Below are 24,961 nucleotides of genomic sequence, written 5' to 3' on the forward strand. Positions count from 1 at the left end.
TGATATAAATAAATTTATTGCTGGATTTCCCCATTAACATTATAGAAATAGTTTTAAATCACTGAAAGTTCACAAATTGAGAGCCCAACAGGTAACCATACTTTATAAAAAAGAAAGTATAAAAGTGACTTAGAAAATTTTCAGAAAAGTATATCAGCTAACAACAGCAAAGAAATATGAACCAGACAGTGAATGGCACAGATACAGCACTGAAGTTCTCAGTTATCACCCAGACAGCAGTCAGCGTCCGAGCTAGGAAACAGACTCTGTGTTTGAGTTACACACTGAGTTTCGTTCCCAACTGTCCTATCTTAGTCATTCTTCACTCTGATAAGAGAAGCTAGAGTTTCACTGCTCCAGGGACAAAGTACTATCCATGAACTGGACAAGGAAGGCTTACCCTCCTCTCCTGGTACCTGAACAAGAGAACAGCGTGTACAGAAATGGCTTTGGCACTTTAACCTTCAGACACTGTCTTAAACCTTGTTGACTGAATGTTGTAGTTTCACCTGACATCCTGACCCTGTATTGTCACCTCTGTGCTCTGTACGTGAGACACATGCACGCACGCACACATATGTACGTTCTGATACCATGTCAACTCCATGCTCTGTGTACACGATATACGTACGTACATACATACATACATACATACACACACACGCAAACACACTCTAGTAAGTCCTTCATTCTGAAATAATACAGCTTGACACCAAATGCACTCAAATCTGTTTAGCATTTCACTCATTCAGTTTTCTTCTTGATTCCTATGTCATACAGTTGATTTGTTGATATTGTTTAAGCTACCATCTGGGGTTGACTTAAGGCTCTAATTTATTATCCACAGTTTAGTCATTAAAGGAATATCTTAAGACGCAAATCACACACCAATGATTCTTTCTTTTGAAGTTGCTTCTTGTTGAATGGATGTAGTGTCTTGTCTGGGTAACCCATAGAGATATATGGAAACACATACAAGAAGAGCTCCTACTGCAAAGTTAAGTGCTGAAAAGAGAGAAAAAAACAAGTAACTGTTTTTTCTTTAAACTATAAAAAAATGAATTTTAAAAAAAGCACTTTTGTGTGTGTACATGTTCATGTGTGTTGGGTTCATGTGTATACACACAGCCCTGAGCATCATCTTTAGGATGATCCATCTCATTTTAGGCAGGGTATCTTATTTCCTTGGAGCCCACCAATTAGGTTAGACTGGATAGCCAGCAAACCCTCCCTGGTGCTAGGACCATAGCACTTTCTCAGTGAGCCATCTCCCCATCCTAAAATCTTCTTAACTGTACATTGCACCACCAGGTCACATGCCTGTTGTTTTATGAGAAGTTGTCTATTCTAAGCAAAAAATAAACTGGAGGAAACAAATAAATATCAAAGGAGTGATAACACACTTTTGAAAAACATAGTAAGCCTCCTGTCTTAGACTGTTCCAACAAAAGGACAGTAGCTTCCCTATAAGGCACATGATGAAAAGAAATGAGGAAATGTAATATAAATAGAAAAAGGAAATGCAGTGTGATATGGATTACTTACGATCCCAGAAAGCTTTGGGTAAAAGACAGTTACACAAAATCCAGTGATTGAACCACTGAAAAGTTCTGGATAGGGGATAAGGTGATTATTAGGTTTCCTGCTACCCTTGCTGCTTTTTCAAGTTACTCCTGAAAATTAGGATATATAAAACTTGTATGAGGGCTAAAGTGTCTGTTGCACAAGCCTGAGAACCTGAATCCCCAGCACGAATACAAACACTGGCACATCTGCAGCCTCAGCGCCACGGGAGGAGTGTGGAGCAGAGACAGACTGACCCTTGGAGCTCTCTGGTCAGCTAGTCTAGCCAAGTCCGTGAGTGGGCCTGTCTCCAAAGTAAGGAGAGCGACTGACCAAGACATCCAGCATTGACCTACATGGACCCACACACCAAAGAGAAAATAATAATAATAATAATAAAACCCTTCTAAAAACTTCACATGCAGGCATTATATAAATAAATGCTAATGTCAAAACTGTATACCTGACTTAAAACTGAACCATATTCTATACATATTAACTGTATTACACACTGGCCCAGTATTAATAGCTTTAAAAATTGGATGTAGTAGCTTGGCATGGGGGTACATGCCTGCAATCCCAAGACAGGAGGTGCAGGAGTTCAAGGTTACTAGCTCTGTAGTGAGTCTGAGGCCAGTCTCAGCTACATGAGATAGCCCCCACCCCTAAAAGGAATGTGAAGAAATAGCACCAAGCTTCAGTTTTAGTTCACGTACAGTAAAAGACCAGCTTTGAATTCAAGGGGCAAGCCAGTTTCGATCTTAAGATCTCAATAGTTAGCTGAAAGACTCCTGAGACAGAAACATTTTATATTGTTACCAAGTTTTTCTCAGGAGCAAAGACATAGAATTATGTCGAATATAAGGATGGATCAGAACTACAATTAAAAGTTTACCCAAACCAGGTGAAAGGGGCATCTAAAATGCTATGGTAGGACTTGTACACATACTTGTTATTTGCTAGACTGTTGTAAACAAATCACCTGACAAACCCAGGAGACCAGTGACACTATTCACACTTGACAGAGAAGTGTAAGACATGGTGATATAATTTCCCCAAGGCTGCTGCCAGTTGTTACAATAGGCAAGATTTGAATCATACTATAAAATGGTTTTCTGCAACACTGATAATGCTTCTATTTGTATTTGTAAGAGAAGTTCTAAAATGAAATGTAATACAGGACAGTTTTGCCCCTTTTACTTAATGTAGACATTTAACAAATTTTCAAATTTAACAAACATTTAACAAGTAGTATAATAATTGGTCAATAAAGAAAATAATTACTACATAGCTTAAAAGAAACCTGACACATCAAGACATTATTGCTACTTAAGTAATTCAAAAGCTGGAAATGACAGCTAGGGAAAACAACACTAGAGGGATTAGCAAAGCGTCACGATTCCACTGGCAACTAGTGCACACCTATGTTCAGAACAGGAAGACACAGAGGAAATGAAGGAGGCTTCAAAAGGCCTACATATGTTAACTCCACTGCTAAAAGGAGGCAGTGCCTTAAGTGCTTGTTTCTGTTTCCCTGAGAATTTGATCATACCAGCGTGGTTCCTGAGGAGCCATGGGAATTGGTTCTAGTACTTCCCTCAGATTCTAAAATCTTCATGTCCCATATTTAAAAACAGCATAGCATTTACATATAACCTACATATACATACCTTCCCCTACAAGTCATTCATAGGCTACTTAAAATATCTACTACAATGTAAATACTATAATTATTTATAATCTTTTTGTTTGGTTTGGCTGGTTTTTTGTTGTGGTTGTTTCTTGAGACAGGGTTTCTCTGTGTGATAGCCCTGGCTATCCTGGATCTCACTCTGTAGACCATGCTGGTCTTGAACACACAAAGATCCACCTACCTCTGCCTCCCAAGTGCTAGGATTAAAGGCGTGCGCCACCATGCTTGGAAATTATTTTTACTCTTAAGGGATTATGACAAGAAGCATATTCATATTCAAACAGTTTTCTCCCTAATATTTTCTAACATGATTAAATCTATAGATGCAGAAGCCAGTTATAGAGGATTAAATGTACAACCTGACTCACCCAAGACATTCTGTATCTAATACTTAAGGAACAAGGCCTTCAGTGCTAAATAGCTTTGTTAGTAACAGAGTGGCCCTCTCAACATCCATCACCTGGAAGCAGCACTCTTCACACTTAGCTCTATGACACTGAGGTGCTGCTCTAATCACCTTCACACAGCTGCAATCCAGAACACACTGTAACACAATTAGGATTACTTTCATAAGAAATGAAGCAGGCTCATTCACTCATGTTAACAACGACATATAAACTATTGACATACTTATCTGTAATCCAAACAGTATCACTGAAGCAATAGTAGAGAGAACAATGGCTGCTGCTGCGGAGAAGCCTTTCATGATGTTGTCTGTGTACTTGACCACAACAGAGGTGTAGAGTCCTCCAACACTAGCAAGGACTTGTGATAGAGAACAAAATAAAATCTTAACACTGAATAACTAAAACATTCCACAGTGTTGAGACCCTTTCATTCCTAGAGATAACACACTCATTTCCTAGGATAGGGAGAAGAGTTTTCTCCAGAAGCAGTCATCAGAGAGGCTGTACTTAAGCTGAGTAGGGCTCCTGTACAACACTTTTCAGATGCAGAAGACTCGACTCCACCACTACATCACACACAGTTATTACTAACACCAGATTCTTTTCATTGTGAGGGTGAAATTTCTTTGGGATAGCAAGTCGATAAGAACAAAATTACATATTCTGAACTGGTATTCATCGCTATATCAGGAATAATTCCAAAATGTTGTAAGTGCCTAGGACAGACATCTAACTTAAGAATTACAATAAAAAGCAAGAACAATCTACTCAGACCTTTTATTCCTGGATACTTACAGATGACAAACCAGACATAATACGTGTAACCATAGAAAAATCCTTTTTGTTGAATTTCAGCTCCGTCCGACAAGTAGGTACCAACTAACGTCACAACGATCCCTGACAGATACATTTGAATGTTTCTCACCCAAAGGGAAGTGTCTGAACTCTTCAAAACTTTTTCAAAATAAACTCCTAGAGAAAAAAATGAGCATGGAAATATTAAAGATATTATGAATTAACTAATAATATTCCATTTATAACAAACCCCAAGTACATGATTTGGGGACAGATATTCTTAATATTAAATACATGTTTATTATGTAACTTATAGCATGATATATTAAACATTATCAAATTGCTTTTACAAAGCATATAGATTAATGATTAAGAGGAAACTTCATAAGCTACATTTGACAAAAGGCTGTTAGACAATCAAGAACAGTTTTCCCTTTAGACCACCAAAACTCTCTACTCCTTAATGCCAATGAAAGGCTGGCTGTGACCATCTGTAAAGCTACACCACTAAAGTAAATTATCCTATTCATTCTCCTTTAATATATGTAGGAATGAATGCGCCTTACTGTACAAAGTAACTATATAATCACCCAGCTGATGTCTTTTCAATGATATAACCAAAATAAAATTAAATACAACTTTCTGAGGAAAGCTGTTCTTTGAAGCAGGTCTACAGACAACATCAGATGCCCTATGAACTGCTAGTTAGGTATTAAATTTGTATGTATATGTATTTTTCCCAGGACTGGGTGGGCACAAAAAATGTTTTTTTCTCAGAGAAAAGGGACTAAAAACACTTTGCCCCTAAAAAGTCAAATACTGTTATTTCAAGTTTTAGGGTCAGATGGATGTGTGTTGAGCAGGGACACTGGAGATTTTATTTAAAGCCGTTTTGTCAGCTAAAGGCTTGGGAGCTGTTGTTTACCAACTAAAGGTATAATTAAAAGTAAGATTTTTATATTAATCTTTGAGACAGGATCTCACTATGTGGCCCTGGCTAGCCTGGGACTCAGTATGTGGACCAGGCTGACCTTGAATCTGCCTGCCTCTGCCTCTGGGGTCCTGCTACCATACCTGGCAAAAATAAGATTGATTTCGATGAGACTATGTTGGAAAGAGGCAGCCGATGGCAACAAACATAAAATAGCTGTTAAAATGTCCAACTTAGACTTTATGTCTGGAAAAAGCACTGAACTATTCAGTGAGCTGTTCCTTAAGCACAGGAGAACTATTAAACCCCCTTCTGTTTCCTCAGTTGTAAACCAAAAGGCTGAACTAAATAGGATATTGAATATAAGCATTTAACAGTGCAAAGATGGTACTGAAAATCAAAAGAATATTTTTTTTGGTGATTAAAATTTTGTTCCTAATTTGTTGATTCTTAAGAATAAAAGTTTACCATGTACTATGGTAGTTGAGTATGTTCCTAAATTTAGCTTTTTCTCTTATTTGTAAGCAATATTTTTCTTTCTATGTCCTTCCTGCTTTCCTAGAAACAAACAAAAAAACCAAAACAAAACGTCACTCTTGAAATAGGTAGAAATGAAATATCACTAATTACTAAAAAGCTCTTGAGTTTCATACCAGTTGGATCTATTTCTGCAATACATTTCATTCTTACATTAAGATTCATATATTTCTTTTCTTAATTAATTAGAGGAATGATTGTCCCTAATATGACTCCATACTTTCCTGTTTTCTTGATGTTTTTGGCTGTTCTTCTTTGATATTATGTTTGCTAAGGTACACTTCACCCACCTCCTCTTTCTATTCCATAGCTCCTAGTCTGTTGAAGCAAAGGAAGAACTTGAGATTATAGATACAAGACACTCTACGCTGGTATACAGCAGCAGAGACAAGCTTGAAAATAGTGAAACTTTTGGGAAATGGGAAGTACTTTGTTGTGACCTTCCTGAAGGTTAATTTCCTTCATTGTTGGAGGCTTTCCATTAACTTTTAGTTCTTGACTAAACTAAGACGGTCAAGAATGACCGAAGTATGTTCTTAACTGCAATTCTGAAGTCTGAACCGAGTTCAGTGAAGTCAGATTTACTGGGGGAAACAGCTGACACAAAACACAGTAAGAAAGAAGTTAAAGCCTTAGTGGAAATAAAATTGTTAGGATAAACCAAGGAAATGAGATCCAGTTTTTATAGTTCAGAGTTAAAGAAAGAAAGAAAAAGAGTTATAACATGATAAAACAGTGCATTCACAACTTACCTGCAAATCCAGAGCACAATACAGCAATAGCTATCGCACCAAAGCCTAAAAATGGATTCTGCTCTACCTGCAATTTTAAGTTTTTAAAAGTTAGTTACTTCTTGTTTGGTTTGGTTTGGTTTTTGGTTTTTCAAGACAGGGTTTCTCCGTGTAGCTTTGCGTCTTTCCTGGAATTCGCTTTGTAGACCAGGCTGGCCTCAAACTCACAGAGATCCGCCTGCCTCTGCCTCCTGAGTGCTGGGATTAAAGGCGTGCGCCACCACCGCCCGGCAAGAGTTAATTACTCTTAGTAATAACTACAACTGAATTAATCCAACGGTCCAAACAGATGACTACAAATATACATGTTGCCAGGCCTAGTCATACATTCCTTTAATCCCAGCACATAGGAGGCAAAGGCAGGTGGATCTCTAGGAGTTCCAGGCCAGCCAGGGGTATATATTAAGACCTTGTATAAAAAATAAAAAATAAAAAAGTAAAAAAATAAAAAAAAGATAAAAAGAAAAGAAAGAAAAATGCCTACATTATGCTTCTACTAAAAGTACATTTCATATCAAACATAATAAAAATAATAAAGAATAAACAAAATGAAAAAGTCAATTTTCAAATTAACCAAAGCATTTAAGTTGAAAGCATTTCTTTCAAATCACACACACAGAATATGTACAATATAACATGTACACCTCAATTTCCAAGTACTTGAACATAGTTTTATATAGTTGACCTTCTTATTTTAACTTCTGCTTCTACCCTGAACCAAGGTATCAGTCCTGAAAATGGTACCGTTCAACTTACTCCCTTATCACCTTTTAGATTAAGTACTCACTTTTGAGACTACACACTTTACTGAATTTTTATCAAATACCTACACAGTTCTATGTACCAGAATCGTTGCTCTGTACTGAGCAGATAAGAAAGTGACAACACACACCTTAGAATGGCCCTTAAGCAGCTTCATGAAGAAGGGAGATTGACAGGTGTATATAACAATAAAACAGAGTTAAATGCCAATAGATGTATATATATATGGTACCTGAACCTACTGTTTCTGCTCTTGTTTTCTTTCTTCCCTAAACTAACTCTCAGGAGCTTCGTTTGTCATCCTAAGAAATGAATAATTCTCAGTACTATCACTGGAATCAGAAGAGTATTGAGATACAGTACTGTACTGTAATAAGGAGGTGATACTTTGTTCAAAAGCAAAAAGCCTAATGTCAGCAGTGCCTGAGACTGAGACATAAAGCGTAACATAAAATATCTAGTCATCACTGAAAATTTAGAACATTTCACTCCTGAGACACTTAAAGTGCAAAAGAAATTTAAACTTGGAAAGCCAGGCCTAAGAGTCCCAGCTTCAAACAGTGTTTAAGATCTTGGAATACACTTAATCTAATTCTTAACCCATTGTTACAAGGTAGTGAGGGATGAATGTGTGCAAAAACTCCTGTCCACATGGCAGTATTCCACAAAAGACAACTTTCTCACCTGACAGGATGAGTTTAAATGCAAATACTGGTTTAGTATAAACTAGCTACACTAGAAATGCAAAACAAGTTGTACTTATATAACATCAATCATATATAGCCAATTAAAAAGGTAAGTGCTGTGGATTATACTCATTGTTAATAAAAGGCTGATTGGCTGATAGCTGGGCAGGAAGAGATTGAGCAAGAGAGCCAGACTAGGAGAATTCTGGGAAGAGGAGAGTTGCTGGCAAAATGCAGAGGAGCAGAATGAGAATGCTGTACTGAGAAATGGTACCAAGCTACATGGCTAAACAGATAAGAATTATGGGCTAGTTTAAATGTAAGAGTTAGCTGAGTTATCAACCAAGCATTTCTAAATAATATTAAGCCTCAGTGTGTTTATTTAAGAGTAATGGGACAGGAAAACTGTTTACAGATAATCTCCCCCAGAACTGATCATATGCTGACTTAGCAGATCACTTTTAAAAACAAAGGAATAATGTCAAGCTGTGTCTAATACTATTCAGGTAGTGTCTAGAAATAGAATCACATTTTAGGTTATACTGTGGAACAGTGACAGAACAATACATCTGGAAGTAGAATACCAGGCAGGGTTTAGCCAGGGCTCAGGAAGCTCTCTAGAAACCAGACCACAGAAATAAATGAGTTTAAATTGGGAAGAGAGGACACCTAAAGAGTAGGGATGTGACATTACCATCAAACATTCACAAGTTCATCCTATGAATTAGTATTTTCATTATAAGCTCCTCAACAGTCGGTGTTGAAACCTTTACATAAAGGACTATTTCTGCACTATTTTCATATCAATGTCAGAACACTCCTCCACTGTCCTCCCTATCAGTGACAGTGGGCATACTGCCAGAGACCGTGTTAAGGAAAATGAAAACTGGATGGAGAAAACCTTACTCAGCATTTAAAAAAAAACAAAAACAGCTTAAAACACTCTAGAAATTCTGATGACATGAAGAAGCCTGTACAATTTCATCACAGGTTAGCTATACACTATGTTTGGACTTAACTTTTGTGGAGGTTTAAATGAGAATTCCTTGATAGGCTCTGATGTTTGACTACCTAGTCCTCTGTCGCTGACCATGTCTGGGCAGATTTAGAACATGCGGCCTTGCTGTAGGAAGTATGCCACTAGGAATAGGCCTTAAGGCTTCAACGCCATGTGTCGTTCCTAGTTTGTTCTTTGTGTTTGTGGTTCAAGTTGTAAGCACTTCAGCTTCTGCTCCAGCCACACTGCCCGCCACTGTTGCCACCATTCCACCATCATGGACTCTAATCCTCTGGACCTGTAAGCCCAAATAAACTCTTTCTTCTGTTGGTTGCCTTGGCCATGATGTTTTATCACAGCAATAGAAAGGTTACTAATACAGTGTACTGTTATCCATTAAAAACAACAAAAAAGCATATACTGAAGGATTTCTTCTATCACTAATATTTTTAACACTTTCCTCTTGAAACAAAAAGCCAATCATATTAGCTACTTTTCTATTGCTGTGATAAAACGTCATGACCAAGGCAACCAATAGAAGAGTGGGTTTCCTTTGGGCTTACGCAGTTTCAGAAGGATGAGTCCATAATCATCACAGTGGGGAAGACAGCAAGTAGGCATAGCAGCAGAGCAGCTGAGAGTTCACATCTTAAACCATAAGCACCAACCACTGCAGAGGAGTTGCATTGGCAACGGTACATGGCTCTTAAAACCTCAAGGCATGCTCCCAGTAGCACACTTCCTCCAGTAAAACCACAGCTCCTAAGCCTCCCTAAACAGCATCACCAGCTGAGGACCAAGTAGTCAAGTGCATGGTCTCCGGGGGGATCTCATTTAAACTACAACACCATAACAAATATTATGATCCTCAAAAACTGTATGCTAAGGAGGAAAGCCCACCTATAAAGCCAAGTGTGCTTTAAATCCAAAGTAATATTACACTCTACATTCACCAAAGTGACTGGATGGAGTGAACAGGTGCTGTGAGAGAGGAGTTTCCTTCTACCTATGGCATATTATTTTGTTTCTTACCACGACTTTTGTAGCTTGGGCTGGTTTCCACTGTACAAGTGTGACCCCAACACATAGCATAAAAACTGAAATCCACTGTAGTCTGCTGAGTTTTCTATTTAACATGAAAACGGTACAGAAAGCGGTACAGGGAATCTTCAGTTGATAGGTCACCTAGAAACAAGTAATAAATTCATCTAATGTTAGTCTTTTACAGAAATATCTCCTATCACTAAGAGAATTAAGAAAATACTTGTGAATGTAGTAAAGAGTCGATAAAAAAAATCTCTATTAAAAAACAATTCAACAACCTCAAATCCCAGTTTTCTTTTCTTTTGAGGCAAGGTTTCAATATATAGCCATGGCTGGCCTCACACTCAGAGATCTAGAGTGCTAGGATTAACGGTATGCACCACCATGTCCCACAGAACTTTTTTTTTTAAGTTCAGAGCACTTATATCATTAACTCTGCTTACCTGGTATACTGCTGCATCCAGATGACTAAGAGCTAGGAAAGCCATGTTGTTCTGGACAGCATACACCAATGATGGCACACTTAACTTCACCAGTTCCATGGGGCTCCCCAAGATGTTTTCACTTAAAGATGTCTTAAATCTACCCAAGCTTCCAGTTTCTCTTTGAAAACAAAAGGAGGGATGAAAGAGTGGTGAGGTAGAAAATTAAACACCCTTTCCCCACCCAATGCTAGGTATTGAAGCCAGCGTCTTGTGCATGCTAAGCACATGATCCATCACTGAGATACATCCTAGGGTCTTATTCTGTGGCTGACCTTGAACTTAGGATCCTCCTGTCTTCAACTCCCCAATGCTGGGATTACAGGCCTACACCATCATGTCTGTAGCAGTCTTTTAATGAGACTCCACACACATTAGTTAAGTTCCTGATGTAATTTAAGAGTGTACCCTTAAGAATTTTGCCCAACTAACTTTAGATTTATTAATAGAAATAGACCTATAATTCATTCCCATTTTTAGAAACTTAAATTTCTACTTAGAAAAAAGTAACAATAAAGTAGAATTATCACCAAAATCCTCCGGTCAAAGTTCTAAGAGTTTTTGAGTACATTAAGTAAAAGATATGAGGAGACAGAATTAATCCTCTGCCACTTCACCTCTGTTGCATCAAGTACACCTCAATGTCTTTGTAACTGATCAGGCTGCACAGCCATATTTTTAAAGAGTATTTCAAATTATCCATTGAAATGCAAATAAGAGAAGGCTACAGTGGCTATACAACTTGGATTTGAAAGCAAGTGATTCTTATTATTTATACATTTACTCAGTGCTGATGAATTAGAATAGGTAATAAATCTAATATAAACATACTCTCAAAATATGTCAGATGTATATAATTCTGTAGGAAATCTGAAGAACTAATTAATCTCAATAAAATAAACTATATCTGTAATGTACAAAAAAAAGCCTGTAGGTTATATATGGTCTTAACACCACCACCACCACCACCAAAGACTGGTTAATCTGGCTTATACTTCTCCTACAGAAAGTCACCTCATTTGCTTCCTAAATATAAAAATAAAACAGTATTATATAATAAGCATCAATATTCATTCCTCAAAACATTCTTTATCAAAATTGTCCTAGCTGTAATTGAGAGCACTCTTAAAGGACCATACTCATATTTATGATAATCACAATGAGCCTGTGTTTTTTATTAGCATTAGAACACTCGCAAATATTTTCATATTTAAATGCTGCAGGAACAATTACATAAGTTCTGGGAAAGGCGACAAAATTTTGCCCCATTGTATCAAATTGATTATTCCTATGTATTCATTGTAGAACATTCTACCCCTTAAGAAAATGTTCTACTTAAAACAGGAAATTTTGTCTAGACCATAGAAATACAGTTACAGATCTATTTCCAAGTTCAAGAGTCTCCACACTACAATGTTATACTCATATGCTGAAAAGTTCTGTGCACTGTCTGGGTTGGGAGCTACAAACACTAAGAGGAAAAAAGTAGCCAAAATACACACATATATAATTTTCCAAGCTATCTGGACACTGAACTTTAAACAAATTTCTTTTGTGAGGGAATGGGATAACCCTGGGCCTTCTTTACACATTCTAGGCAAGCGCTCTACCATTGATCTACATCCCCAAGTCCTTAGAGGCTTCCTAATACATGTCTAAGATGTATTATATACTTGACTAACATTTTTTTAACATTATAAAGAAAATATTTAATTGTGGTGGCTCAGTTACAGTTTCAGAGGTCCAGTCTATTATCATGATGACAGGGAGCATGAAGGCATGCAGGCAGATTGGTGCTGAAGTAGCTGAGAGCTCTACATCTTGCAAGCAACAGGAAGTCAAACTGACAGTCACACTATGGGAAGCTTGAGCAAAAGAGTTGACTAACATCTTAATCAGAATATAAAGAGCAATATTTCAATTATTTTCTTCTCCATTATAAACAAATTCAAGTGTGATGGTTAGCTTAAACTGTCAATTTGACACAATCTAGAATCACTTTGGAAGGGGTCTCAATGAGAGGTTTTTTTTTGGTTTTTTTTTTGGATTAATTTGCCTGTGGGCTTGTCTGTGGAGAATTATCTTGATTTCAGTGTTGGTTAAGCTAGGAAGTCCTACCTACCGTAGGTATCATGATTCCCTCAGAAGGGGACTGTCATCTGTGTTAAGAGGAAAGAAAATGACTTGAACACTAGCATGCATGTGTATTCCCTGTTCTCTTCTGAGTGTAGACACAATGTGATCAGCTGCTTCTAACGCTGCCACTGTGACTTCTCTGCCAGGAGGATTGTAACCTGTAATTGTGAGCTTAATAAACCCCTTGTCTTTTGTATTTGTTAGGGCATTTTTGTCCCAGCAACAGGAAAAGAAACTAAGACACCAAGGAACTCTGTGAAAAGATGACATATCAGAAACATAATAGTTTAGTAGTTTTTCATAATTACCACTCATCAGCATCAAATGACAGCACAGATATAATTCTTACATGTATAGGATCTACCATGTATAAACTATTACTTTTAGTGTTCTTTTAAAATGCTGACTTGTATACTACCACATCTTCAGAATGGCTCCCTGGAGAAACTACTGAGCAATATTGTTTGTACACCACCATCAGCCTCCCACTTTCTCCTAGATCTGTTTTGCTCCAATAGAAGGTTCTTGATGATGATCCTTCAGTGTACAGCATAACAGTTATTATCCTTTTCTAATCCCCATTTGCCATCAATTCTTAGAGATAAGAGGCTAAGTCAATGCTATCAGTGACATTTTTTCAGATATCTACAAAACAGAATTGGTCAGCCTAAACTACTTCTAGGACACCCTTGACTACAGAATGAAACCTTGCCTCAAACACAAAAAGAAAAACAAGAAAATTCATGATGAAACCAATTCTTTCTTTCTGAGCCAAAGTAGGCCTCATCTAACAAGAACGATCAGAAAGGGTAAAATCCTTGACTGAGTTACCAAGGCACTGTGCAGATGGAACACAGAAGTTACCTGTGATCTTAAGAAATTTCAGCTTTGTTTACAAACTTCTTATCTGCAAAGTTTAGTATACTGAAGATTAAGACATATTATATGAGGAAATACCCATTATGTGAGGTATATGATTTTTATTTCCTCCCCCAAGTCTCTGAACATATTACAGCATGGGACTAAGAGGTAGAGAAAATGTCCCCCCAGCAGGAGAAATAAATAAGGCTGGAAAATCTACGACTTAAGTATTTGCCAGATTTTACAGTATTACATATAATACCATAAAACAGTAAAAGACTCCTCTGTGATCTTATAGATAAGTACCTTAAAGATGTATGATGTATTTGTTTTAACAACTGGAAGACATCCAAAGTTTAAGGACATTAACATTTACACATCCTGCTAGGGCCATGCCTTCTGTGGACTGAGGAAGAGCAAACAATAAAAAGCCAATTCTCTTCTAAGGCACTATGTACATTTCTTCACCTTTGTTTCTTTACCAATGGCAGATTTAAATTGCACCATCAGTGTTAATGGGTTTCAGAAGGATTAGTAGTGCATATAGCTAATAAGCGACTTTCCTACGAAACTACTAAATCAGTTTCATGAGCAAACAAAAATATCTTTAGAAGATGTGCTTTACATTTTGGAGTATAGTTAAATATTGGGAACTCCAATTATCAAAACAAATTGCCTTGTCAATATAGAGAGCTTTTGTACTATCACTACTGATCTGTCCCTCTTCCCCCAAAACACAATTTACTGATTTACTTTTTAATTTTAAAGTGATCAAAGGTAAAGTGACTTCAGTGGTAAAGTACTCGGCTAGCATGTGTAAAACTCAGGGTTCAATCCTAGCACCTCAAAGAATTACAACAGAAACAAAAAAGTGATTTGATAAAATCACACAGGCACACAACAGTCTATGTACAAAGATAATCATTGTGTCTTATTATGTAAGAGAAAACTGGGAATAAACCAAATGTCCATGAATAATACTAGCATTTACATACATCCAAACAGCGGGCTACAATGAACTTTGGAGACAGATTTCTATGTACTGACATGAAGAATTTATGTATGAAAAAGATAATAAAACATTTGAGTACAAAAACTTAAGTAAAGCAGAGCACAACAGTGTATTCAATACTCAGTGCCCAGCAGTTTCTTGCATGTAACTAAAATTCACTAATTAGACTGCATAAGCTTTGTCAAAGTACTCATCCATATATTCTTCCACACACCCCCTTTTCTTCTTGAGTTCTAATTTCTGGTTAAAGTAAATATAATTTCATATTCCAAAGACTATGAAAAACTATGAGTAAAATCAGTAAGAATGGAGGAATCATAAACGAAGTAAAAACAGAAATCATTACTTCAAACGTATAAGAAAATTCAGAGGAAAAGAGGACGCAGCCACTCTAACACATGATTCATTACAGGATCTAACACTTAAAGCAAAAAAGAACTGCATACACATTACTGAACATCAATAACTTTGGAATTAGAAAATCTTTTTAAAGCCAGGAGGTGGTGTGGCACATGCCTTTAATCCCAGCAGAGGCAGGTGGATCTCCATGAGTTTGAAGCCAGCCTGGTCTACAGAACAGGACAGGACAGCCAGAGCAGTTACACAGAGAAACACTGTCTCTGTTTAATTTTTTTTATCACTTTTACTTGTGTGTGCATATGCATGTTTTTCCATGCCACAGTGCTCATGTGTGAATCAGTTCATCCTTCCAGCATGTGGGCCCAAGGATCAAATTTGGGTCATCAGACTTGGCAGCAAGCACCTTTACCATTTGCTGAGACATCTTTACAGCCCAGAAATTCTTACCTATTACATATCCCAGGATTAAGCAAATTAGTAAATATTTGAGGATAACATAAACTAAGCTCATCAACACTGTAAAAGGAAACAAATGAATAATGGGAAGATGTGAAAACCTGGTGGTGCTGAACATAACCCTTATTCTGCAGAGAAACGGACCTGTACAAGTATGTCTGCACAGGCATATACTTCCTAGTTCTGTTTGCTCAACAAGCCTAGAGCAGGGGTTCTCAACTTCCTAACGCTGCAACCCTTTAATACAGCTCCTCATTTTGTGGTGACTCCAACCATAAAATTATTTTCATTGCTACTTCATTGCTGTAATTTTGCTACTATTATGAACCATACTGTAAATACCTGTGTTTTCCAATGGTCTTGGGTGACCCCTGTGAAAGGGTCGTTTGATGCCCCAAAGGGGTCACAACCCACAGGTTGAGAACCACTGGCCTAGAAGAAAGGCTAGTGCAACAACAATGTATGTAACTAATACATTCTGGTGTCTAAATACCATTGGAGGGGTTACAAAAGAACAAGGGGTTTAAAAAAAAAAAACCCTGAAAATTCAGGGTTAGAACAAAAAGTACAAAGTAAGCCACTTGCAGACTGTAATCTATTTAGTGTAGTCAGCTTAGTGCTACATTTTTCACATCTTAATGCTGATTGTTGGTGATGCTACTGTTCAAAATGGCCCCTAAATGCAGTGCTTAAAAAAAAAAAAAACAGCCGGGCGGTGGTGGCGCACGCCTTTAATCCCAGCACTCGGGAGGCAGAGCCAGGCGGATCTTTGTGAGTTCGAGGCCAGCCTGGGCTACCAAGTGAGTTCCAGGAAAGGCGCAAAGCTACACAGAGAAACCCTGTCTCAAAAAAAAACCAAAAAAAGAAAAAGAAAAAAAAAAAAAAAAACCTACTGTTCTAAGTGTCTGAAGGCTGTAATGCAACATGAAGAAAATACATGTAGTAAATAAGCTCCATTCACACAACAGTCATAGTTAACTGTGAGCTGAATGCCAGTTAATCAGTAACATATATTAAATGTGTTAACTCTCATTAACTGTAATAAAATCACCTTTTAAAAGTGAGGGTTTATTTTGGATCAAAGTTTAGAGGTTTCAGTTAGCCCCATTGCTCTGGGATAGGCAGCTCATTACACAGGGAACACGGTACCCGACAACTGTTCACTTTGTGGCCAAGAAGTAAAAGAGAGAAGGAGACCAGGGTCCTGCGGTTACCTGTGAGGGCTACCCCAATGCACTAAAGCCCTCCTACAAGCCACCGCACTAGAACCAAGCTGGGGATGAGGCCTTTAATGGGCCAAATAATAGGCTCTTAGTGTACACTTAAGACCTAAACTATAGCATTAAGTAGTGTTTTTAAACTGAAACACAAAATAAGGTTATGTATTGATCCACTCGACAGTACTTCGTCATAAAGAGCAGACAAGGAATGAGCTTTTCCTTCATTGTTTTCTCATTCTAAATAGTTCCAAAATATTTCTAATAGAATTCTTCAACATATTTCCATAATTATCCTGAAAAAGTTATTTTCCAATGATAAAATATTGTTTCTACTTTAAACACCAAGAAAAATCATTTCTTTTTCATATCTGGAAAATTATTTTAACATTATGGCAATGGATTTTCAAACAAATATAAATTCAAAATATGAGTCAGCTTTGATGTCTTTGTGTTTGAGAAATCATCTCATAAAGCTTCCAAGTAACAAATGTTTTCTGATTTTTATCCATCATAGTAAAGCACTATTATCCAACCTGTGTTTCTTTTTAAGATTCTTTTTTATGTATCGATGTTCTGCCTGTATGATGTCTGTGTATCACGTGTGTGCTTGGTGCCAGAGACCATAAACTAGAGTTGTACTGACAGTCAAGTTGCCAAGTTGGTGCTAGAATTCAATCAGGGTCCTCTGCAAGAGCAGCCATCTTTCCAGTCCCCCCAAGATGACTTTTACTCATGTCTGCGTGCATGTGCATGTGTGAATGCCACCTGTGAGTGTGTGTGCCCACAGATACCAGAAGAAGGCATCAAATACAGATCAGCTGGAGTTACAGGAGGTTATGAGCTGCCCAACATAGGTGCTGGGAACTGAACTTGGGTCCTAGGGGAAAGCAGTAACCTTAACCTCTGAGACATCTCTCCAGCCCCAGTCCCTCACAACCCATGGTGTAGTTTTGGTTTTTGTGCTTTTGTTGTTGTTCTGCTGTCTGTTTGTTGAGGCAGAGTCTCATTATGTAGCCCTAGCTGGCCTGGAACTCTAGATATAGACCAGGCTACTCTGGACACCACAGAGACCCACTTGCTTCTGTCTCCCACATACTGGGAATAAAAGATTATGCCACCATGCCCAGTCCAAATCATGTTTTTTAATGACATCTTTTTTACCTCTGACCAATTTTTTAAACACTCTTTTTATTTATTCTGTGTGTCATTCACACCATGCATCTCGATCCCATTCATTTCCTGTCCCTGCATATCCACCCTCTGCCCTTGCAGCGTCCCACTCAATAAAATGTAAGAGAAGAAAAGAAAAAAAAGCAGGGGGAATCTCGTCATGGAAGCTGTAGTGTGACACAGTGATTCACGCAGTAAACCCTTTTGTCCATAAATCTTTACTTGCAAGTGTTCATTACAAAGAGTCATTGGTCTGGTTCGAGCCTTTGGTCAATTTTTTTGAAAATTATGTTACATTTATTTATTTATTTTGTGTGTTGTGTGTGTGCCCATGCATGCACATGCATAGCACATGTAGAGATCAGAGGACAACGTTAGGGAGGGTCAGCTCTCTTAATCTCGCATGGGTCCCAGAGATCAATCTCAGATTGTTGGCTTAACAGCAAGCATCTTTACACTGGACCATCTCACCAACCGTGGCCCAGTGTTTTTAAATTACTAGTTTTCATGTGTATACAAAGAAACGGCAGCACTGAAAGTGTCTGGGGAAATCCTCACCTTTTTTTTCAGAACTTGTACCACTAAACATAAATATTTGGGACTTTAACAAATTTCCAAACAAGTTTTTACAAAACTAACTATACACATAGCAAAAGAGTTGCTGAAGTAATATATATATTATATATATATATATATATATATATATATATATATATATATATATTATTGCTTGGTATATCAATCAATACAATATACATTTAAATAAATCATACGGTCTCTGTGGATAAGTTGGCAGAAACCTAGCCCCACTTGCTAAGTTATACCAATGCTTACTAATCTTTACATACTGGTTTCTACACTTTGTAACTCTTACAAAACAAGTAACTAAAATTTAACCTAGGAGGCACAACAGCCTATGCCTGCCATTTCAGCACTCAGGTGGCTGCGGCAAAAGGACTATGAGCTATAGAAAGGTCAAAGCAAGCCTGGGTTACCTAGTAAGATTCTGTATCAAAGACAAAAATGGTAATAAATACAAAATAGTCAATATTGTGTTCTGTCTACTGGAATCCTGAGTTACAGTTGTTTTCTGTCCCTTTAAGTTGGTAAACCCTGTATTTTTCCAAAAAGAAGCTCAGTTGTAAGATTATACTCATTATATGGAGATTGTTCTGGACTTTTAAACACAGACCTTTGTCAATGAAATATTGCCTTTTAAAGGTATAGTAAGAACTCCCAGCTGCTATCATCCAGATGAAGAATGATATAATAAAAGATAAATTTACAGAAAAATAAACATTCCCCCAGGCTTAGGATTTCACTGCTCTTGTATATCGGTGCCTCTGCCCATTAGACACATTTTAAACTTAACTCTTTTAAACCTCTACCATCCATCTCATTATTTTTTTCCTTCACATGATCATTTGAAATCACTTGCTACCGTTTTGTTTTGCTTTGTTTTTATGTCTCCCACTAAATCTGTCAAGAAGCAGTGACCACATCTATTTCATCCCTATACGTCCAGCACCTAGAAACTGTTAAAGTTTTGTGTACTTAGTTTAGAAATGTAATTTGCCTATTCTACCTAAAAGCCTACACATTCTATTACTGTTTCCCACTCTCACCAACATACATGACACTTAACGTGAATTCTCACCTGCCCCACTGATTGAAATAGGTAGATCCTCACCTCATAAATCTCCAAGTCATTTACAATCAGGGTTTTATTTAATTTTTATTTCATTCTCAGCACCTTACATTATTTTCTCCAGTGAAAGAGATGAAAAAAAATAAACTTCAAAGAGGCCACAACCACATAAACCTGAGAATGAAATTGGGTTTGTCTTACTTGGAATTATATTGTTAACCTCCCTTTTACTGAACCTTCAGCTAAAATGATTCTTCTATGGTATTATTGATTCAAAGCACAGTGTTGTCACATATCAGTAGTATAACCTTGAGGTACTTCATATGCTATATTAATAAAACATCAATATGTCAAATGTTTAAAAATTAAATGAAATTATTGAAAAGAACCTAGCACAGTGCCTGGCACTAAACACAGGAAACACCCGTAAAATGTTTGTGATTATCATTCTATTCCTCTAAAACAGATCAAAAAATTTTCCATAAAGGTCAAATAGCATATATTTTAGGTTTCATGAGCATGTTCTATTACAACAAAAAACAAAACAGTCTGTATTTGGGCCATAAATCACACTTTGCCAACTCCTGAGAGTTCTTCAGTTTGTTTCAAAGGGCTGTTGTAGGCACTGCAAGATAGGTAGAACTGTTCCTGGCCTCCATCCCCCAGACACCAGTACATACCTATTGTGATATACTTGCAAAACTGTACCTCCTACTGTCCCTAGTAGAAAAGTACTGCTTTAACAATCTAACACATAAAGATGTGACCTGAATTGTATCTTAACTTGGAGAAAAAAACAATTTAACACTCTAGAAGTATTTTTACTTACTTAGCTAAAAGTCCAACACTTATCAGTAACTTTATAACTTCTGTGACACACACGGCTGTGGTTGAAAAGTAGAGCTCTTTATTTGTTGTCCTTGTGTATCTTAAAGCTACGGTGTAAGCTGCAGCCACCAGAGTCATCACTGCCAAGCAGAACAGCTTGAAGAACAAACTGACATTTTCTGGAAAATATGTGCAATAAAAATATTATTTAGTGTGTGTGTGTGAATATATATGTATGTATATAATGCTAACCAACTAATTCATAATGCTTTCCAATTCCTAGCACCAAATATTTTTTAAATGACATCTAAAATTCAATTTCCAAATAATACTTTCCAATTACATAAACAAATACTGCTGACTTTAAAGCTCCATACAAATTAGGCACAGAAACTGTTTAGTGCCCCCAACTATAAAATTATGTGACACACCAACAACCTCAGTTTAAGTTTGTTATAAAATATGTAATTATCTTTATGATGACAAACCTGTGAAAACAAGCATCAAAGCAACGGCAAGACATTCTGATCTCTAGACAGTGGAAAACACTGCTGCGCCTGTCATCCCACGGACAACAGGGCCGAGCTGGCCGTGCGGCTGGATGGATATTCTCGCCTTCCTTCCTCACCACCTGAAGGGCACTGCTCCTAACACTCTCACTTTCCAGGTGGAAGAGGGTCACTCCTCATCACGGGTATAAAACACAGCTAAGCTCCCCTGCTAGAACCTGTAAACATGCTCTTGGAGACAGCAGGAAGCAAGCACATGGAATAACTGCATGACAGAAGTGCAACTGAAGATCACCGCAGTGGTATGTGTATGCAATCCCAGCACCCAGGAGGTTGAGGCACCAGGACCATACTCATGACCCTGTACCTCCTGGGGGCTGGGGAGCAAGAAATGTTTCTAGTAGAAAAGTACTGCTCTAGAACAATCTAATGCATAAAGATGTGGCTTTATAACCAGCCTGGACTATATCCTATGACCCTGTCACATACACACACACACACACACACACACACATATACTCTCTCTCTCTCTCTCTCTCTCTCACACACACACACACACACACACACACACACACACACACACACACACACACGTGAGATTTATATAGAACTAACTCAAAATCAAGAACAAATTATATCTAACCTCTGGTTTCACTCCATTACCTGAAAGTAATTTGGTTAGCACAGAGAGTACTTAGAAAAACCTCTATAAAACTTGAAATATGGGATACAGCAGCCAAAAAATCACTCAGGCGCCAAAGACAGTCAAACACCTTTGGTAAATTTACAGTCACTGAGGAATCCAGTACCCTCCCCCGCCCCATGCTTCCTGTCCTGATATCGCCCAAGACTCGAACTATTTCTGCTTTCTTTTCATGACAAAATTTAGGGTGTCATGTTAAGATTTATATGGGAAAACCAATTCCCACAATTGACTTTTATTAGTTATAAATGAAGCTAATCATTGTCACTGAGATCTACTAATGAGAACGGAATGACTTAGAGGTATTGTTTACTTGGTATTCCTAGTGTTCTGTCATCAAATCAATTGCAAGTGTCCACCTGGGAACACTGCTCTTAGCTCACGAGTCACACATAAATAAGCAGGCTTTGCCAGTCCCACTGTAAGAATCCTAAGGACATCAAGTGACTTCAGGATGCTATTTTTTAACTGTCATATGTGCCAAACATGCTTTTGTTCCCTCCTTTGGAACTATAATTATAGGTCGTTATACCTAATCATAGGTAAATAAAATAAGTGGGTGTTTTGTTTTGTTTTCCCAAGACGGCTTCTCTGTGTAACAGTTCTGACTGGCTGTCCTGGAACTTGCTCTGCAGACCAGGCTGGCCTTGAACTCACAGAGACCCACCAGCCTCTGCCTCCCAAGTGCTGGGATTAAAGGCGTGTGCCACCACCGCCCAGCTTAAAATAGGTGTTTCAAACAGATACTTTAAAATATGGTTATTAAAACTTCAGGAAACAGTGTCTTCAGATAAATATTTCCTCCTTGGTGAATTAAAGAAAAACTTGTAAATTGTAGGCAGATTCTTAAAATTATACCAAGGAGGTAATATGAGAAGAAATATGTCTTATAACTATTTATCTTTCCTTTCTAAAATATCCAACAAGCCAGATAAGCAATGCTTATGTAAAGAGAAGTGAAGGAAGCCACTATAGTACTTCCATTGTTCTAAAACTTCCTTATGACAGTTTATGACTCCAAAAATATGCAGCAATAGCGTTTAATCAGTCAGTACAAGAGAAAGCAAAGTACATATTTTTATGTGATCATGCAGAATGGCTTTATCATTTCAAGGGTATAGAAAAATTTTAAGTCCCATCTCGACACATGAAATTATAATAAATTCAAATTTCAGTGTCCATAAAGGAAGTGTTACTGGAAGAGAGCTATACTCATCTGCCTAAATTATCCTGGCTACATCTGTGCTATAATTTCAGGGTTCAGCAGCTATGGCAGCGACTAACAGCTCTCTACAGAAAGACTGCCCATCCATGTCCTGAATTATCAATATTCTCATAACTGAGGAGTTCAAATTCAAATATAGGTATGATATAGGTTCCTGGTTCCAAAAAAACAAGATTGTGAATGTTTAAATACTAAACATAGCATTTACTCCAGAAAACATGCTGTTCTATGTTTTCCCCCCTAGAGACAGGGCCTGTTTATGTATCTCAGGCTGGCTTGGAAATCGCTATGTAGACCAGGCTGGCCTCAAACGCATGGATCTCTGCATGCCTCTGCCTCCTAAGTGCTGGGATTAATAGGCATGAGCCATGATCATAGGTTTTTAAAAACATGCATATGATGTAAATATCTGCCAACATAATCCTTACTAGTCAAAGTAGAAAAGTATAAATTTAGATACTATAAAACATACAGGACTTTGGTATAAAATACCACTTTAGAAGCATATTTCAACTTTTAAAACCAATGCTTTTTTAACCATGACGTTCACGGACATTTCAGTTCCATTAGATCAAAACATTCCTTCTTCATTCCCAATTTTCTAGTATGAAATTTCATTTATTAGGAATTTCAACATTTTTCAGGTAATATAAAAATCCATGGTATGTAAGTAACTTTTAAACTTTGCTAAGAATTCAAATCATGCCAAGCCATTAACTAGAAACCTGGCCTACAACTCACCTAGCACCTGCCTCTTACCAAAAAACCATTAGCTTCCACAGCGTTTGTTTCTGAGTGGGAAATATACCCAAAAGACAGTCTGGAGTTAAACTTGTTTTCCAAATACCTTTTATGGGGACTATTATTTGTCATACCTGAAAGCTTGGACATTTGAGTAAGTAGCTGGTAAATAATCTTTGAGACGACTCTAGGGAGGTACAGAAACTCGACTTTGTTGGGCTAAAACGTGCAACACAGCCGAACGTAATAAAGTATGTACTGGCAATAAGTCTAAATCTGTAAACTGTTGACAACTCTTTAGGTATTCATTTGCCTTCTGGAATGCTTAAGTGTCCATCTGTCATTCGCCCTATCTGTTCCCTTCCGCATGATATCAGAACAGCCTTTTCCCTCGGCCCTTCCCTGGGTTGCTACAGGACTTCACCTGAAATGGGATAATCCACAAGGGAAGCAAAAACCACCACAGAAAACGTATCTGGCGCCTGATGTTAAATGTTAATTTCCCCACAAGATAAGTAACTTCACGTGCACGCAAAAGGATATTCTTTAAATAACTGTCCAACATTTATTTAGACTGGAAAAGGTGACGAAGAAAAACGTTAGCTAGCCATTTGCCAGGTCTGGTGTTTCCGACCGTTAATCGCAACAATTGGGAAGCTGAGGCAGGAAGACCTCCCGAGTTTGAAGCCAACCTGGGCTACAGAATGAAACCCTGTAGCCTTGATCCCTGCTTAAAAAATAAATAAACAAACAAGCAAACAAAACCCACCCGCTTTTGACCTGTCCTAACCACAGTGTTACAGAACAAACACTCAGCCCTGGGCCGAGCTTATGTCAAACAGAAAGCAGCAGCAGTCACCACAGCACGGCCAGTGGGCACGCCACTGAGGGGTGCCCGCCACTGAGGGGTGCCCGCCACTGAGGGGTGCCCGCCACTGAGGGGTGCCCGCCACTGAGGGGTGCCCGCCACTGAGGGGTGCACGCCACTGAGGGGTGCCCGCCACTGAGGGGTGCCCGCCACTGAGGGGTGCCCGCCACTGAGGGGTGCACGCCACTGAGGGGTGCACTGCGCTCCCCCTCCAGCCCGGGGCTCGGACCCGGACCGCGCATCCGCCGAGCTGCGGGTGCAGCCCGGGCCCGCTACCCGCCGCGAGGGCGCGGTCCCCAGGGCCGGCGCCTCCCGCACCGCCCCTGCCGCCCGGCCTCACCTCTCGCCTGAGCCATGGTGCCGCGACAGCCTGCGGCACGAACGCCCCTGCAGCCATAGAGACGCGGCGGCCTAGAGAGCCCGCCGCCCCGGCCGCGCCAGGAGGAAGCCGCTAGCTGCGGCGGAAGCCGCGCGCGCTGCGGAGCGACAAGCCGGGGACGCCAGGTCCTCGACCGGGTTCTGAAAGCCTCAGCTTC

The 24,961-nt window shown here is 38.5% G+C and overlaps 1 protein-coding gene across 2 annotated transcripts; it reads right to left on the reverse strand.

The window, feature by feature from the left end:
- Slc35a1 (solute carrier family 35 member A1) lies at positions 1-24,961 on the reverse strand. 2 transcript variants are annotated; one of them, XM_006975310.4, is made up of 8 exons: positions 24,766-24,960; positions 20,381-20,558; positions 10,650-10,809; positions 10,195-10,347; positions 6,679-6,745; positions 4,459-4,635; positions 3,887-4,021; positions 1-1,005 (listed from the first exon to the last, which is right to left on the reverse strand). In XM_006975310.4, exons 1-8 carry the CDS (start codon positions 24,779-24,781, stop codon positions 881-883), a joined length of 1,011 nt encoding a protein of 336 aa, XP_006975372.1. In that variant the 5' UTR covers positions 24,782-24,960; the 3' UTR covers positions 1-880. The 2 variants fall into 2 exon arrangements, with proteins under 2 accessions (XP_006975372.1, XP_076420149.1); XM_076564034.1 differs by lacking the exon at positions 20,381-20,558 and having other exon boundaries at positions 24,766-24,961.

Source organism: Peromyscus maniculatus, chromosome 2 (assembly GCF_049852395.1).
Source record: "Peromyscus maniculatus bairdii isolate BWxNUB_F1_BW_parent chromosome 2, HU_Pman_BW_mat_3.1, whole genome shotgun sequence".
NCBI lineage: Eukaryota > Metazoa > Chordata > Mammalia > Rodentia > Cricetidae > Peromyscus > Peromyscus maniculatus.

Bases quoted from the DNA above. Each gene is read 5' to 3' on its own strand.
- Slc35a1 (XM_006975310.4), bottom strand. The intron at 10,810-20,380 runs GTAAGTAAAAAT...TTGTTTTCAAAG, and splicing joins AGTGTTGGACTTTTAGCTAA to AGAAACTGGAAGCTTGGGTA. The intron at 6,746-10,194 runs GTAAGAAACAAA...TTAAAATTGCAG, and splicing joins CCCAAGCTACAAAAGTCGTG to GTAGAGCAGAATCCATTTTT.